The sequence below is a fragment of the Colletes latitarsis genome, chromosome 10 (genome assembly GCF_051014445.1).
Source record: "Colletes latitarsis isolate SP2378_abdomen chromosome 10, iyColLati1, whole genome shotgun sequence".
NCBI classification, from domain to species: Eukaryota; Metazoa; Arthropoda; class Insecta; order Hymenoptera; family Colletidae; genus Colletes; species Colletes latitarsis.
The window spans coordinates 15,341,311-15,359,315 of record NC_135143.1 but is presented as its reverse complement, the minus strand read 5'-3'; the positions used below and the strand labels follow the sequence as shown (position 1 = coordinate 15,359,315).

Below are 18,005 nucleotides of genomic sequence, written 5' to 3'. Positions count from 1 at the left end.
TCAAATCATCATGATTGTTTTGGCGAAGGATCAAGTGGTTATCTATTCTGTTCGGTACCCTTTGACACTAAATCATAATTTACGGATTATCGATGGTATCGATTCGGTATTATGCTCATCACTACGGATTAATCGAATCTCGACTCGATGCTGTACCAGGCGAGCGTTAGCCAAACCTGTTCTTCGACGCGTCGGCACTTGGATATTAAAAATGCCGTGGGTCAATTATAATATTCGAGCCACATCGAGCGGTAAAGGGAAGAGACGATAAGATCGGACACGTTTGAGACGGTTCCAATAAAAATATCGCGGCACGTCCAATGATGCAACCGCTCCCGGTCTTTCGAACCCCGGTTTCCGCATCTTCGCGTTACGCAAGTGGGTGAACCAGTTTCTGGACAGACCACCTTTGTGTAATTATGCTCGAGCGGCCGTCCCGTAATAACAATAACGTCCCCTGTCGTGGCCTGTCGTGAAAGCTGTCGTCCTACGCGTTGTCTGCTCGAACGAAAGTTCGAACGGCCATCCTCTTCGTAAAATTTCGCAAGAAACGCGTGCCAGAGATCGGCTTAGAAAAATCGAAGTCTTGCGTTTCCTCTGCTCGGGGTTGGGTAACTTTCATTCTCAACAAAGAGTAATAGTACCAATGATCGATGGTCCCAGCAGTCAGTGGTAACAAGAAATATATTTTGGGCAAAATTATTTCATTCGTTTATTTTTCTGTTTTCCTCTTACAGTAAAAATTCACTTTAACAACGAACAAGACAATATAATCAAAAGGTAACGCACGTCGAGTTTACGCTATAAAATACATCGGTAGTAACGCAGAATATATTTCCTTTCTCGCGTCGAATGAAAATTGCAACGACATCGAATGACAATTTGGATCGTTTGATGAGAAATTTCTCTCGAAAAATGTCATTCCAGATTTTCTTTAAATTTACAGCAGTGACGCGATTCATCGTTCCACCAAGCTGAATGTTTTATATCTTCCGGCAAGTGCTTGCTCATTGTTATGTAAAATCGTGCACGTTTGTCTACAAAAATTTCTGTCTACCAACAAATATTCCTCTCGTGTATTTAAATATAAATTTTATTTCTATGGCCTTACAATGTTATACGATTCATTTTCCTTTATAAAATTGTATAATGCTTGCGTTAGGAGATATATAATTAATATTTTTTCACGCCTTTGAAGCCGTCTGTGCTTTCGAAACGTTTGAAATAAATTCAAAGACGACAATTGGAATAACATTTTTAAGAGTGATGTCGAGAAACGATTCTATCAATTGCGATGAATCTAATCTACTTTTACCAGAATCAGGATAAAAGGTAACCTAAGCAGACACGTAATTTTGAAAGATCTGCTCGTCTTTCGATGTACATAACAGATAAACAATTGTATTTACACTATGGACGCGTCGAACATAACTCGTTTCCGTCGATTCGAAACAGCGGGCAACATTATTTGCTACGAACCGTGAATCTGTTCTTCCCAACGAATTGCAGAGCCAACAATTACGAGGCGCGAGCAGCTCGTCGCGTATGATTCGCACGCGAGCTTCCTAATTATAGCTGTGCTATTGCTACGTCCACTGCACCGATGGGTGGTGATTAAATTAATAACGAGTACTTACACGCAACGATAACGCACGCGCCGTTTAATGGCGCCAGCATCTAGGGCGACAGACTGGAAAACGAGCTGGCTTTTGGAAATCTTTTTCCACGTGAGCACCGTAATTTCATCGAACGTCTATTTATTATCTCAAAGTACCTATTAAATTATGATTCTATTAAACTTTATTAGCTCTTTCATGTCTCGATTTCACGTATAATTTAATTACCAATTTTGCTCGAAGCGATATTCATGATTTTAGCCATTGAACATTCGATAATATAATGTAACGTAGAGCATTTCATACATTAAAAATTTTTATTCAAACATTGTAGAAATATTTCATTTTACGTATAACAGAGAGAGTTGTTCGTATTTCGTTCGCGCGATAAATAAAAAGGTAACGGTGCTCGAAGTTTGTATCTATTTAGATAAGAATTCCGCCCATCTTTGCCCGGAAAGCGACGTCGACGGCTCGTCGGATATCCGTGACGGCGACCGTCTATATATCTGGTGATCTATTTGGTTCGTGGCTTTGGCAGCATCGAGAAACGTCGATCGGTTTCCGGTCCCCGACGTTCCAGAGAAGGGAAAGTGTCGAATAAAACGCTCCGGGATATGGACGCTCGATTCACGTGTCCGTCTCTCTTAATGAAGCGCAATTACCGTTAGGAGAATCGCCGTGATACCAGTCAGGATCGTCGTGGAACGCGTTGAACCGCCGCCATTGTAGAATCCGCTTCCGTAGACCTGCAAGCCCGCTGTCTCGATGCTGCGTTTGCAGTAGTCTCCATCTGCAATCCAAGCAATTCATAATTTCGCAAAAATAAACGACCTACATCGATTACTCTTTACAATTATTACCATAACTTCGTTAAATATCTTTTATACCGAGGCACCATTGATTTCAGTTTTATAAACTCTAGTATTATGCAAAGTCTCATCAAAAATTTATATAACACGATGAAGTTGTTCGTACGGTTCACTTTTCCCCGTCTATAAATCGATAATATCGAAGTCGGTGAATTGAAATAGCAGAACGGGGATGGGAGGAAAAAAATAAGAAAGGTACGGGGGGAAACATTCCTAGGAAAAGGGGAGATTCGATAAACCAGAACTTGTTTCGATAATCGTTCACCGTTTGCCTGGCTCCGAATAGTTAAATTGCGAGCGGGCAAGGAGAACGTACCGCAGAAATCGAGAGATCGTTCACGCTGCAGGGCGAACGAGAGGAAACGAACCATTCTGAAATCCCGTGATCGAGATTGACAGAAACAAAAAAGTGGGTCCACCGATCGAGGGGAACGGAAAGAGGTCGTTTTCCCTTTCGATCCTTCCGAGCGACGCTTACGTGTATTTCTCCCCTTTCTCCGGGGAAAATTAGGAGATAAACATTTATACATTCGTGCGTTAGAGATTTTTGGATAAAATCTAAATGGCAAGGAAGAAGTATTTTACAAGCCGGCAAGGAATTCGCGGAACACAAAAAAGTCTTACGGTGGGAAATCCCGAAATGGCGTTCGGAACAGTGCAGGAAGGGTCGCGAATTAACGAGGACAAAGCTGCTTCCGTTATCGATGTATCGAAAGCAAAACTCGTCGGCACTCGCTATGGATCGAGCGAGGCCGCCTTTCGACCAAAAAGAAAAAGGAACACGGGCACGCAGGTATCGCGATCGAAAGAGAAATTATACAACCGGCTACTCGTAATTTCTTCCTCCACTGCGTAACGCGCGTGTCACGTACATCTCCGCTTTCCATCGCGATTCCTTCTCAGAAGCAGCCCATTTTCCCCTCCTGGCTGTTGTCACCTGAACCGATTTCTTCCTTTTGTCGATCGTAAAACGTCGCCATACGATTCACAACAAAGCTGCCGGATTCTTAACTATAGGTAACAGATTTGTTTTTACATTGGACAACCATAGTCTTTTCGAGAAAATATTCTTTTATCGACATTCTTGGAATAAAATTTGTGAATTTGTTAGGTTGAATAGAATGTACCCTTTCAGCCAATAGATGGTATCACAGGGAATCTAATTCCTGCTAATCTTACGTATTAGTAGCGTTCGTGAATTTAATAGACGGGCCGAATAGATCGTGCCTTTTCAGTCGATAGATACTATCGCTAAAATCCGATTCAGATTGCGAATTTCATAGAAGGAATAACGCCATAAAATTTCTTTACCCTCTACTAATTGGTAGAAATTTTTATTCGGGTACCGTTTTCCTCTGTTTCTGATTGTCGCTCACGCGCGATTAGAGAGGGAAAATTTGAGCGACGGGCCTCAAAGTGTGCAACGTGCAATGGAAAACGAGAGTCGAATCGCCGAACGTGTCTCACGATTCCGGGCTTCTCGCTCTGCTTCGACGCCCTCTGCCTTCCTCTTATTCTTACATGCTCGCGTCCGTTCTACTCTGATTTCGCAATTCGCCAGTCCCACGGGGCCAGAACTTCGCGCGGCCTGGGCCCCGATCCCGACTTTGCGTTTTATCGCGGAAGTAACGTCGACTCGTGCCGTGCGCGACTCCGGGGCGACGAAGTGCATTTTTGAGCGATCGTTTACCAGCGACCGGGGTCGATTTACTACCTTTACACGATTATGAAACAATTCGATAATATATCAGTTATTTAGAGAAATCGAAACGTATCGAAGATAATTCACTGGTTTCTTTTCGCCGCTACAATTGTATTACACGCTTCTCGGTCATTTATTTCCAAAGCAAATCAAATAAAAATTTACTCGTTTGGCCCACCCTGACTACACCTTTGATCTTAAGGAACCGAGTTCTTTTCAGTATCTAAGTACTGTACGTCCACAAGAAGTTGTCTAACGAAAGGAACGCGGGTTCGATAGGTGCTTGGATCCCCACTCTAGAGTTTGACGGGGCCCAAGGTCCCATCACGCGTATCGTCCCTATTGGCTGACGTACGACGAAAGTGGGAATGGGCGGAGCAAACGAAGCACTCCCCTGTCTCCTGCTTGTCCCGCTAGTCAACTTTTGGCTGACACACAGTATTTGGCCCCTCTTTTTCCATCCGCATCGCGTCACAGTGGCTTTACGTAACGGCCATTGCGAATTTTCCGCGCAAATTTGGCAAGAGCCGGGACAGTCTGCGGGGGAAGCCGCGGCGTGGTAATCCCGATAATTTCTCCGTACAACGGGATCGTAATTCAGCCGAATGTCGTCACACAATGAATATTTGTAGCGCTCGACGGTAACTGGCACGTGGGAACTGCAACCTTCAATCTGTTACGGTAGGAAGTTGCATAATTTGTAACAAGTTACGATGAAAGGCGCACCGGGAGTTCGTACTGATCGCGCGGTGTCACGTGAATCGGTTCCTTGTTTGCGTCTAATTGCCGAGGAAAAAAATCGCTTGTCTAGAATAAGAATCGCACGCCTGGAATGGCACTCGGACGCGGAATTGGAAAGTCAACCGATCGCGATACAAAGAAACGAAAGTGAGAAATCACGGGCCGTTCGATCGCGTTAGAATCGTTATGGCTTTGTTGCTTGGTTCCCATTACGTTCGAAACGATACTAAAATTCTTAAGTTGATCTTTACGACGATCGTCCTTTGATCGTTAAACGGTTAAACTGTGTCTAGTAGTTTCGATTTGAATCGAGCTGGAGACCATTTTGCTACGCAAACCGACAATTTCCACGGTAATACGTAAAAGAAATATCTGCTTTAATATTCGATACTTCTTAAAGATTCCTATACAAAAATTGACACAAAGGAAAAGAAATAATAATAAAACTAACGTTTCAACGATGGAAAATTTTGCACGTCCCTAATATAATGGATCGGTGTTAAAAGAGTAAATAAGGAAAAGTGGTTTTCTCACCGTAAGACCAACCGACCACGTCGCCGGTTCTCAGGTTTTCCGTTCTCAGCCAATCTTCGAGAGGCCTGAAGTACTCCCTCAACGCGGACGCGTCCAATCTGTCTTCGCCGATGGCTTCTCGAAGCGTCTGCTGCCACGGCACCGACGATCCCCTCTCCATTAGTTGTCTGCGAATGATAAGAACAAAAGGTTTGCACATTTTCCGTGAGCACGCAACGCCGAGGAAAAAGAAAACGCGGTAATTGAGTATTCAAATAACTACGCGTTGGAAATTCCGCAATTCGCGCGCGTTGTTAGGGCTAACGAGATTACGCGCGAGATTGCGACAGTGGTCTTTTCCCGTACAATGAAAAACCGCGAAATTATCCGGCGGAAAACCGTGGCCGGGAATAAGTGGAACGAGAGAAAATTAAAGACGCAGTAACGAGCCTTTTCTTCCACACTCTGGATACTAATTAGGCTATCTTTGGCAATCGGCCGCTGCCTCGAAGGCGGTCGAGTGCGGCCCCTGTCACAACCTCTGTTCTCGACGTTGAATTATAATTCTGGCTTGAAGATGCAGGCCGGAAAACCCCATTAATTATTCATTTGCGTCCACAAATTATGCATATCGAAATTCTCGCGACGGTGTCCTTCGCGAAGTCGACGAAAGGGCGGACGATTTTTCTTTACTTTGTTATTTTGATAATGGTTCGTCGAAACTGAACTAATAGATTATTTTGATTCTTCGAATCCCTTGGTAAGAAAATTTTTCCTTCGTGAACGATTCCAGACGGGGAAAGGATCGAGAATTATCTTCGGGGCCCGATGAATATACAATTGGAGGCAGTATGTAATTATCGAGTCAGTGAGCGAAAATGCATTCGGAGGGCTCTCGTAGGGTAAATCTTAACCACGGTCCTTCCGGGCTCACTTTCAGCGGCCAAGTCGCTCACCCTCGCTCTAATTCGCGCATCCACGCGCATCGCTGCATAATTCCATCGCAGCCTCTCGCGACTCGGCCGTAACAGCTTCTAGCAATAATCTCGTTCAGCTCTCAGATAATGCACGCTTTGATTCCAACTAGCTACTCCCACGCGAGGACGGTGGTTCGCGTGGTTGGATCCCAGTTATTACCACCACTGTCGTCCTAGAGTAACTTGAGCCTCTTTCTGCCATTGGTCTATTTATTATTAACCGAGTCATCGATAATAGCGTTCCACATCGCCAATTTGCGTTATCAATATTCTAGAAATGAGGTCCATTTCGACTCATTCACGCTCCTGTGCACTATTCGTCATTTTTTACGTGGCACATATCATACAGGTTTTATCGAGTAAACCAAAATGTAAGTATTTTCTGAATCTCTATACTTTTCGTATCAAAAGTTAAATATCAAAAAATTAACTTTTTCGATGGTTATAATAATAAACTGTGTACGTGGTAATATCGTTTAATGCAATCGTACCTTTCGCGAGGAAATTTCGTCCGCCGCGATTGAAAACAAACGAACTGTTGGAACAGGTATCAGCCGACCGATCGGGTCGATTAATTTCGATCACGGACGGAGTCGATCGTAACGGATCGCGAGCGAACTCAACGTGTCGTCGACACGGTAAACCGATCGACGACTCGCCGTGTATAATCCATCGTCGGGGAACCGATTGAAAGGAGACGATCTCGGGGCTTTAGCGCGTCGATGTGTCGGCCATTTAAATACAATGGCCGCAGCCGGCCGCCACGCGATAAAGAAATTCGTTATTCAGTCTCGATGAATCGTTGAGTCACCCGTGAGTTGTTTGCTGATCGTGAAGAAAATTGTAAAGAAAAATTCGTAAGCCAGACCCGTTACGTGATTCGGTTTGCGTGTTCGAAACCGGGCTCGTTTCACCTATATTCGAGGCTTTCTTTCATCGCGATATAATTCATTTCTCGTTCGTTTCATCTGCGATCCAATATCGCGGGCACCGAATCGAGTGACGTGTCGCGTGTCATGTTGGTAATCCCGATACGTTGTCGTTGCCCCTTACGTGGGGCGAATTTAATCTCCGATAGGGATTTATCCTTGTGAGATTCGAGAGACTTTCACGGCTTGAATTTTGACAGTCGACGCCGCTCGAGACTGTCCGACGGAGGCTGATTTTAGTAACTAGGCCATACCTCTATTCGAAATGAAAACAGAGAACAATTTTTTATAGTTTAACGACCTCTATTATTCCTACAACGAGATCTTTTTTCTAAGCAAATGAGCTTTCTCGGTGCTATTTTGAATAAGAATTTTTCTTGTCAACGCTTTCTTTCGCTTCGAAATCTATCGAGAATAAAGCTAATTGTTCCGTTCGTTTATCATTGATGGTATTTAACAGTGAACGTGTGAATATATAGACGAAGGGGGTGTCGTTCAGGCGAAAGTAAACAGCGAGTGTCCATTAAATGTGATGCAACGATCCGATTTTTTGGAAAGTGATTCTGGAGCAGGTAGTTGGGTGCTGGTCGTTTCCGGTTCCTACCAGCTCCCAAGACCGGAGTCTGCGTTACGTGGGAATCGACTGAACGGGCAAAAACATTTCGGTATGTCCTCGGTGTAAGTAATATCTCACAATTTCCGGCGTCGGGCGAAATCGCCACTTTCCTGCCCCGAGCATCGATGTTTCGCAACACGGGATGCTGGCTGCCCGATTCTGCGTACCTAACACGTTGCCCTGCTTCGACCGACCCTAACTATTTATGGGAAAACATGTCGTCGCGACGTCGATCAAGGCTGCCGCAGTTCCCAAAGAAATTCGTTTCTCGTCCATTGAAATTTTTATTGGTACGAGAACATCTCCGATCTGTCAAGTCATACGAATCACCCTAGCAGTACGAGAATAATTTAATTTGTTTATTTTTACAAAATAAGAATTAAAGTTACGATTATGGAATAAAATATTTTACGACTGTGCACTTTTATCACCAATCAAGCGTATTCAGACCTGAGTGGCCTAACAATATCGTTATTTCGAGGGCCCGTAGTCGAAAACCTTTCTTCCTAGCTCCTCCCACGCGTTTACGATACGTCAGGAAACACACTTTCGTGTTGGCCAACTTAGCGCGGTCGAGACTCGATTCCATTGTCTCCGCCGACGAATCACGAGTCGACCAGGTTCTTAGCAAAATCCGTGTCGAATGATTTACATTCGCCAGCACGTAGATCGGAGTCACGAGCGCGTTTACGAGGCCCTCGCGTTCGGATCTACGTTTTAAGGGTGATCTCTGACTCATTACGAAGCTCCCGTCCCCGTGTCTACTGTGGGAAACGCGTGTCATTTCACCGATGGGGTACGGTTTTGCACGATAGGTGCCCCCTTGTTATTTGCTCGTTAACCGATAGAGACCTTGACAGGCCCACAATAGGATCTCGACGAGCCCGATTGTTGCTATTATTACTGGAAAAACGGCGCGTAGACGTTTTCTCGCACCGGCACCGTGGCCCTACTTTTTCGTTAACACGATGGTCACTGGTGACCGACACTTCGAACGCGTTTCAAAATCCTAATATTAGTAAGATAACAGATATACCGAATATACTGAATCGTTAAATATTTCTATTTTTCACTCTGTAATGTAAATGTTGGTGGCATCTCTCGATTATCGTGGGATAAAATAACACGTGGGGGTGAAACCGTATTGCAATGGGAATAAAAGGGTTAATTTCGTCGAAGGGACTTTCGTAACGCGCTCGTGCGATCGATCCATCGCGTTCAAGGACGGATCTTCGATTTGCATGAATCTCGGCCGATTCCAACTAATCTCGGCTATTAAACGTTGATCAGATACCAGAAATCCCCGAGGATCTGTTTATCGATTGTTTGTCCGGAGGCGTCGAAATGTCGCCCGTGCCTATGAATCTTCGCTTTTGGTTTTAGAGTCCGCCAGTATAATAAACCAAGGCAAACTTGATAGTCTCGACAGAGGTTTTACCACGTTTCGAATCGCAACCACCGATAAATAACTAGATTATTCCAAGTTTGCCACCCCTAGAAAAAATTTTAATGGAAGATTCTAGAGGTCAAAATAAGACAAAAATCAAGAATATCAGTTTCTTAATTGAGGCTTCGTTACAAAGTTATTAATTAAATTAAAAAAATTCAAATCGGTTTGAAAAAATTATTTTCGGTTGCGGAGGGCAATTACAATCATTTTTGGTAAGTACACATACTCCCGAAATCCTACGTACTTTCGAGACAAAAATTTATTACCGAAAATATAATCTGTGGCCAGAAATGTTACCATGTATAATAACGAGCAACACCCTTCGACACAAGCAGAAAAAAGAATCATAATTAAAATAAGATTTACAAAGAAATAGTAGAGAGTTAGTGAAAAAATCGACCAAGTAATTAATAAAAAAATAAAATATGCCAGAAATTATTGTGGAAAAATCGTTTGGGTGTAGCTGAAACTATTTATCCAAGAATGCCAGTTTCGGGCCAAATTCTTTCCGCGCGAATAATGATAGACGATCAATCATCGTGCTCCGTAACGAGTCAACATACCCATTATTTAAACACGCGAATCAACCTACGTAATGTAATCGCGAGGGACCGAGAAACGGAATGAAAAAAAAAGGTAAAAAGGGTAAACGAGAGCAAAATGCAAATCGAATTACCGGTGTTCGTCGAATCGCTAATGGGCCAGCGTGTTCCAGGAAGCTGAAATCGTATCGATAAAAGTCTTTTCCCTGAATATACTGTTTCTCGTTCCCTGTTTTCCTCTCCCTGTTTGCAAGTAAAGTTACACGGCCCGTAAAACGGAAGTGCAACGCGTAACAAGCCGCGCGAGTTTCTTCTCGTAACTGCGTGTACGCGACACACGCGCCTTTTTACGCGCGAGCCGCAATCGCTTTCGTAATGCGTCCGCAAACAGCGTGGCGAGAGAGCTCGAGATCGTCCTTCGATTACAGGAAGTCAGGATGGAGCCATTCGGACACCTGTCCCGTCAGGTCTCCATCCAAACATGGGCAAAATCCAATAGCTATTAATCGAAAAGCGATCGGTAATTAAATCTGAAATTTACTCGGCGATTAAAAAAAAGTTTATTGATAAAATTTGCACGGTAGAAACGTTTAAAATTTAGCTTATCTCTGGTTCGATCGATCGATTCGCGGACATGGTACGAGGAAGAATCGACGACGAACCTCGAAATCGAAACGACTCTTCGGTTTCTCCACCGCGCGCGAACGCGAAAATTAATTTCTCTCGGAAACGTGACGAAATTCAAACGCGCGTTAACTTTAATGTTTCAGTGGAAATTGTTTACGTCGGAGAAAGAGTGACTCAGCGTGTCGTTTAAAAGGGAAAGTTTCGTATCGAATGTATTAACATCAATTGTGATGTATGTATACGAACAAGGCAGACCGCAGAATAGATAAAAGATTATAGTTTTATCGATTCTTTAAAATGGCATTCTAATACGGATACGGGAAAACTGGGCCATGTTTGGAATGTTACGAAACTATTTAAAACTTTCGTAAACCTAGAAGCACCGTATTTCGTACACATTCTTCAAAATGTTGGGGGTATACCGGTTGATAAATAAAAATTTAAACGAAAAATTCAGATAGCCAGAATCCTCGTCAATTCTTCGTCAAAATATTAAGGGAAATAAATTAAAATAAGATTTAATATTAAATTTGATACTATAATAAAGAAAATATTCCAGGTATTATTAGCCTTCGTGATATTTCTCGGATCAAGTGGATCGCCTTTTACGGTTACACGCCTGTTTCAACCCCCCATCAATGATGCGAAACTAAACATTATAAACGACGTCAACGAGCAGAAGGTAAGAAATTTAACGAAAAAAAGTCTCCAATTTCCCGTGGAAAATTCCGTATAGTCACGCTCGACCGTTTCACCGGCGAAATTTCATAATCGCGCGAGCGTATTCCACGCGATTTCTGCGATTCAGGAATTTACTTTGAAGCAATTAATTATCACGGTGCTCTGCACCCTGACAGCTCTAATGCCTTTAATTGCCTGTTCGTCGCGATTTCTTTGTCCGTCTTGTGGGAAGCGTCTTTCGCGTGGCGCGATTTAACACGTCCAGCACCGCGCCTACCGTCGAACACCGAGCATAATACAATTTTAGCCTACTTAAACCGGGGTTGTGTACTATGCTCGCATAGAAAAGGGAAATATGTCACAACCGGAGGAGCCATTGTTGCAAGAGACCTCTATAATTCAACGAGGCTTCGCGAATGTTATTTATTTTCGATAAGATTGGCATGGGAGGACGTGCAGGTATGCTATGATAACAATAGCATGGACTTGACAGCACCGAATGGGCTTATTACTAAATATTCAGGAAAAATGAAAAGGGGAGTATTTAACTATCAATATAAAAATTTACTCTCGCTTTCTGCTTCACGAAAGTTGCACAGAAAATGATATCGCGATTATATTTATGAGATAAATTGTAAACGAATCGTGCTCCCGTTGCCTCGCGAGACAAAATCCTTAATCGATCGATATTTCCCGGTCGAGTGGCGATTTTAATTAAACGAAACTGAATAGAGCCGACGATATCGATGTTATCCATCGGTGGAACGCGTCGTCGGAGAATCAAGAGACGGATGCCAGATTGGCAGAGAAATTGCGGAACCGAATAAAGGTTTCCCTCTCGTTGACCTAGATAACGGCGACTACTGGAGATTGTCAAGGGAGGCGATCGGATCGCGGCAAGATCGATATAATGCGTCTCGGACCGACCTCTCTCGAGTCAATCGTGCGCATGATATTTTCAATCAGCCACGGGTACCGTTTGGCTTGCATTCAGCCCGATGCTCGTCCAAGAATCCTCCTTTGAAAATATCCGCAGTAGGGTCAGCTCGTTCCTCGTCGAACCTTGGAAAGTCCCTTTTGTTAGCACACAATCCGCAGCGGTCATTAGTTTTCCTCTAAATGCGACTTGCATTTTCTAACCGTTGATCAAACCTTCCAGATTCTGTAATCGGAATCCCCAATCTCTATAATAGTATTCATAAAACTACCCAAGGAAAAGCACTACCAGTAGAAATCCTTGTTCTATATTTATTTATTTAAGTTTTAATTATTTCAGGTTTTCAGTATTTTAGTCCCAATTTTAATATTTCGTCATCAAATTCGAATACCGGACTATTTTTAATTTCTGTCATATTTCCAGGACGTTTCCATTTCCACGTATCTTTGGATACATAATATTTACAAATCGAAAGGAGGAAAATTATGCTCCTGAATAATTCCGCGAGTTTCTCTTCGGGTAGGAGTTACCGCTCTTTCCTTTTTCGAAAAGAAATTGCAAAAATGTTGATGTCTCCGATAAGCAAGTGACGTTCCATGTTTCAAAACTCTCTCGTATGTTAATGCGAACAAAAGAGAGACGAAAAAGATTAAGAGGAGGGAATTATGTCTTCCAAAATTAGAGAACTGAGTTTTGCGGCGGCCTGTTCGTCAACGACGCGAATAAAGAATTCATGACGGACACGGTATAGTCTTCTACGCGACGCCCACGGATCGTCGCCGTTGCGAACACGTTGCAAATTGCGAATTGATTTACGAACGATGGCCATTGCGTTACGCGTATATATCTCGATTTCCTTGGACCCCACGCATCGAGGTCTCCTCTCCGGCGTCGCGAAACCCTCGCAAGTGTAACACTTTGTGGTCAACGACTGTTCCACACGTCTCTTTTTACGCCATTTTACGTAAGAACCAATTTAACACCGTTCCTTCTGTTACACTTTAATTCAAACGTCAATCATTTTAAGAGAGTAAATGAAATGAATTAAATGCATGCATGGCTTGTAATCGCTAAAAATATCTCTAAAAGAATTTCGACCTTGTCTTTCGGATCCTCCTCGTTACGTTTAAAAATGCGCAAACGAGAAACCTGAAAAAATTATGCAGGGTGTCTCACCTAACTTGTTTTTGATGGAGGAAGCCAGGGGACATATTCAAATTGATGGTAGCACTTTTATTAATTCAAAACTGAAGGCTTAAAAAAATATCGATGATGCTATAAAAATATAACATTTTTTCCTTATCATTCTCGGAATAATATTTTCCTTCGATATTTTGTTCTTATCATGAAAAAGGACCTACATATCGAAGGTGGTCGAGTTAGGTGAAACACTCTGTTTAAAGTAAGATGGAGTAACAGACCGAATGTATTTCATTGTGTCGTAAAAGTGGCGAAAACAGGTGTATATACTAGCTTTAAATCGAAAGTAAATGTTAACTGTACGTTCAATGTATAGTGTGAATTCGATATTAAAATTGGTGTCATGGTATCTTTTTAATTTTTTTGTTTGTTTTAATCTTTTTTTTTCTTACTTTCACGTAACATTTGAACGAGTAAAAAGAATTGTACATGCTTATAGATTCAGACGTTCTCTGGTCTCCGCGATTTTACGATGACTATAAAACGAAACAACAAGATACTCGTTAAAAACACCAGATGAAATAACGATCTCTCGAGGTAGATTGGTTTCGCCTAATTTTGATCCTCGTTCTCGCGTCTATTAGACATTGTATAAAAGTGTTTCGCGATTTTTTCAAACCTATAAACCGTCCAAATACGTGTCGACATTTATTCGGAATTAACGTAACTCGTTACGACATCGTTTCAGATTCCAGTTCCCCGCGTGTACTAAATATAGCCCGGAGAAATTGGAGAACTGATCGACAATGTCAAAAACACTGTGGATATTAATTTTTTGTTGTTTCGTAATGGGTTGTCTGTGCTCGAGTAGCACGATTATTTATCGCAATCGATCGTGTTTCTTCTACGGTTACAATCACTGCGGTTTCTCTACGATGGCTGAGAATTTCTCTTCTGTTCGTCAGGACTTCGAATTTTATATGTATTATATCATAAACATCAAGTTCTATATTAATTTCAAAATGAAAAAATAGGATCATGAATCATCTTTCTGATCGATAGAGCAATTCTTCAAACACAAGTTCTTTCGATCTATGTTAAGGATCTTCTTCAGAAACATTATTCACTAAAGCAGAATATTATTCATTCAAGATGCTTAACGAGTGAAATTTCTAGGGTAGATCAAGATATAAACGGTAATACATGCTATACTGATAAAAAATTCTTGACCTTGTGTACATCCTTTCTCTCCAAGGAATTTCACGCTACGTATAACATATAAATAGCAAGACTTGACACTATTATCGTTTATATCTTGATCAATCGCAGAGATGTCGAAGTATGTTACTCGCGTATGTACTATTTTTGAATAAATAAAGTTCCCGAAGAAGGTCCTCGATATAGACCTGTTCCATCGACCAGGAGGATAATATATCCCTACTTTGTTACTTGAGAATTTTTCGGCCAAAAGAAGAAGCTTATTAATTTTGTCTAATATATTATTCCGTCAAAAAAACGTGGTTGGCCTCGAAATCTCGTAAAATGGGTGCTTGAAATAACGAACAAGATTCTCGTTTGATTTTTTTCGTATTTTCAAAATAAATATACTGTAAGTACACGCGTTAAGGCAAACATGTTATTTGTCCGGCATTGGGACGAAAACAGAAGAAGCGGTGAACTTATTTTTTCGGACCGTTTCCATTGCAAAGAATGCAATTCTCGGACTATCACGGTCCCAGTCGAGCATTAAAACCGAAAGTTTGCCGAAAACTCGCCGGCCCAGCCTTGAATTTTAACCAACTCAGAATGTCAGAACCTTTACATCGTGCGGCTTTTGGATCGGTGAACGTTTAGAGAAACCGGACCGGATACCTGCAGATTGCGTTAACAAGCCAGAAAAAAAAGAAAGAAAAAAACGGAATCGAGGTTCGACCATCGAAATGTTACATATTTTACAAATTATAGTAAAATTTCTGGGGAAATGTCGACGGGGCGTTGAATATTCATAATCGTTAATGTGTCCGCGATAGAAGCTAAGAACGTATTTTTCATTTGCTTGTCACCTTGAATACGTAATTACGATCTATAATTAGAAGATATCTTCGATCTGGCTTAATCGTTTCACAGATTTCATGTGGCTTCGAAATACGAAAAACGCGGCAGGCATTTGTCGCTAGATTTTTATTAAAACAAAATGCTGTTTTTCTTTCAATCCGTCAAATTAACGAGCACTGTAAATTTAGTGTGAAAAATAGTTAAACGTAGAGTGAATTTTCCGCGTTATCGTAACATTTTTGCCCGTGCCAATGATTTTCTGGCTCGTCGTAGCACATTTGGAACAATGTTTCCAATTTTCCTGGGTCTCGGTAATTCTAGGCGAGATCGATAGCAGTTGGAAGGTATCGTTTTCGCGAGGAGAGCCTGTTTCCTGTCGATTGTTCGATCGTTCGTATTTCTGCGGACAATGTTGCCGTCCGACAATACGATTATTCGGCAATTGGGATCGTTCAGAAGAAATGGTCGTTGCCTTTTGCGAGTGGCGCCTTTCGTGCCGTTCTATCGTCAATCTTGTTAGCCAGGGTTCACCTTCTCGTTCACGCTTTACGACACTTTAATGCAGCCTTTGTTGGCAAAGCACTCGCGGCTCTTTTTGCGGGATCGCCGTGATAAACGCGAGCCGTTCCGCTGACTTTGCTTCGGATCACCGATAAAGAACTGTTCGATTCGATGCATTTATCACTCGCCTCGTTCAGAATGTCGTTCGCTACTCTACAGGGATGTGGTATTTAACGTAAAAAGGTTTTAATTAATATGATATGGTATGATATAATATAATACAGTACAACGGCTAGAAACTACTTAGGAACTATTCAGATTATTTACAACTTAGGACAACTTAGGATAACGTCTTTAAACAACTTCCGGCCACGACTCGTCGACTCAATACTGATTGCTTCCCGTGACGAACGGGGCCCTGGTTTTTATAACCCTCGTCCCGATCGTCCTTTGGTTTCCTTCGCGCCGGGTCGCGGAACATTCTCGGTTCTTCGATCGATTTTGCACCCGGCCTGATTCTTACCGTTTGCACACGGCTCGATTCTTAAACCTAGGAAAATTACTGAAACGTCTTTCTGATACCACAGAAACGAAATACAAGATCTTGAAATATTTTCCTTTACAGGGCTTCCTCAATATTTTCCAAAACGAAGGACACCATACTTCGCTGGTGTTTCTTTCGAATGCAAAAAGCAAATTCTTGTGGTTATCTCGATTGCAGAGTTAAATATTATGGTTTTAAAATAGTTTAAGGGTCTGGAATTAATTTGTAGAGCTAATAGATCGAATATAAATTCCTGGCGTAGAGTATTTATTGTAGATTAATCCGCATTGTCCCAAGCATTGCGATAATACCACAACTACCACGAAACACGCAGAACCTAAAACACTTACCCTAAAATCCTGCCGGCTTCCGGGCTCCTATAGTAGTCGCATCTGTGCAGAGGTCTTCTAGGATCGTCCACGTTCCTCTGTCCGGCCGCCTGGCAGATCGCTCGATAAAGCTGGAACTGTAGAACTCCTGCCACGAAATTCCTGTAAAATATAGGAGAAAGCGAATTAGACGATTTCCCCATAACGAATACACGTGCACGTACGTATCGAAACGTCGATAATTTTGCTTCGATCGTCCATAAATATTGGGTTCACGGTCAAACGATTCACAGAGAGAAAAGCAACGAATTACATAAATTAAGGAACCTCATAGAATTCTTAAATTCTTATCCTAGCGTTTCAAATCGTAAAAGGTTCTCTTCGCCTTGACGGGAAATATAAAAGAAATTATTTCCAAATAAAATTCAACTTAATCCTTCTTATTTGCTAATCCAAAACTTTGTTATTCGTTGAATCTTATTTTACTGTGGAATTGTAATAAATCCCTTTCCCTTTAGTGGATTATTTTTTCACTGTCTAAAATAAATAATTATTTACGCAGAACTCGGCGATGGTACTTTGGGGGTGGTACTTTGAAATTAGTACAAAGTTTCCTTGCGTTTTGATTTGCAGTTCGAAGATAAATTTCGCCCGACTGTGTCGATTCTCTAGAACCGATACTGGTGGGAACGCAAACGTGACCAGAGACGCAATTAATCGCCGGAGCGTTTAATGACCCTCGCAGCGGGAACTTTTTAGTCGAACCTTGAAGGAATCGCGACCCCTCCTCAAGGCCAGTGTCAACGAGGTCGATCAGCCAGCTAGGATGCCTTTGGCGCGTTGATCTCGAGCTGCTCTTCCCTCTAACAGAGAAAGAGAGAGCGATCGAGGCGATACGCGTTGTGCCATTTCACCCAGGCTCTTCATCGGCGACGACCTTTACGTAATACCGCGGGATTACGCTTCTTCGTGGCTCGAAGTTACGACGTCCGCGTCCGCTTTCCATCGGAACGCCGTGTCCCGAAAACGCTTACGACCGAGATCGAAAGCGAGGATCGAGGATGCCTGGCCAGATGATCGTTTCATAATAATCGTCGTAATTGTAGAGATACTTTATTGGTCGGGATCTTTCAGCTCGCTTTCGCACGACTAATTTCGCCGTCTCGTAGGATGGATCTCTGATCGATAGAAGTTCCGTGGAGCTCAACTTGTCCCGATTAAGTACGACTTAGG

At 42.3% G+C, this 18,005-nt stretch overlaps 1 protein-coding gene across 3 annotated transcripts in view; it reads right to left on the bottom strand.

Annotated features, from left to right (window-relative positions):
• Positions 1-678: 678 nt before the first annotated feature.
• Positions 679-18,005, bottom strand: part of Ance-3 (angiotensin-converting enzyme Ance-3) — a 58,752-nt gene continuing 41,425 nt past the window's right edge. For 2 of the 3 annotated variants that reach the window (XM_076774150.1, XM_076774149.1), the window contains exons 11-13: positions 16,794-16,934; positions 5,466-5,632; positions 679-2,409 (exon numbers count right to left, since the gene is read on the bottom strand). In XM_076774150.1, the coding sequence (XP_076630265.1) occupies positions 2,264-2,409; positions 5,466-5,632; positions 16,794-16,934 (454 nt within the window). In that variant the 3' untranslated portion in view covers positions 679-2,263. The remainder of the gene's footprint in view (positions 2,410-5,465; positions 5,633-16,793; positions 16,935-18,005) is intronic. The other variant, XM_076774148.1, reaches the window with a different exon arrangement.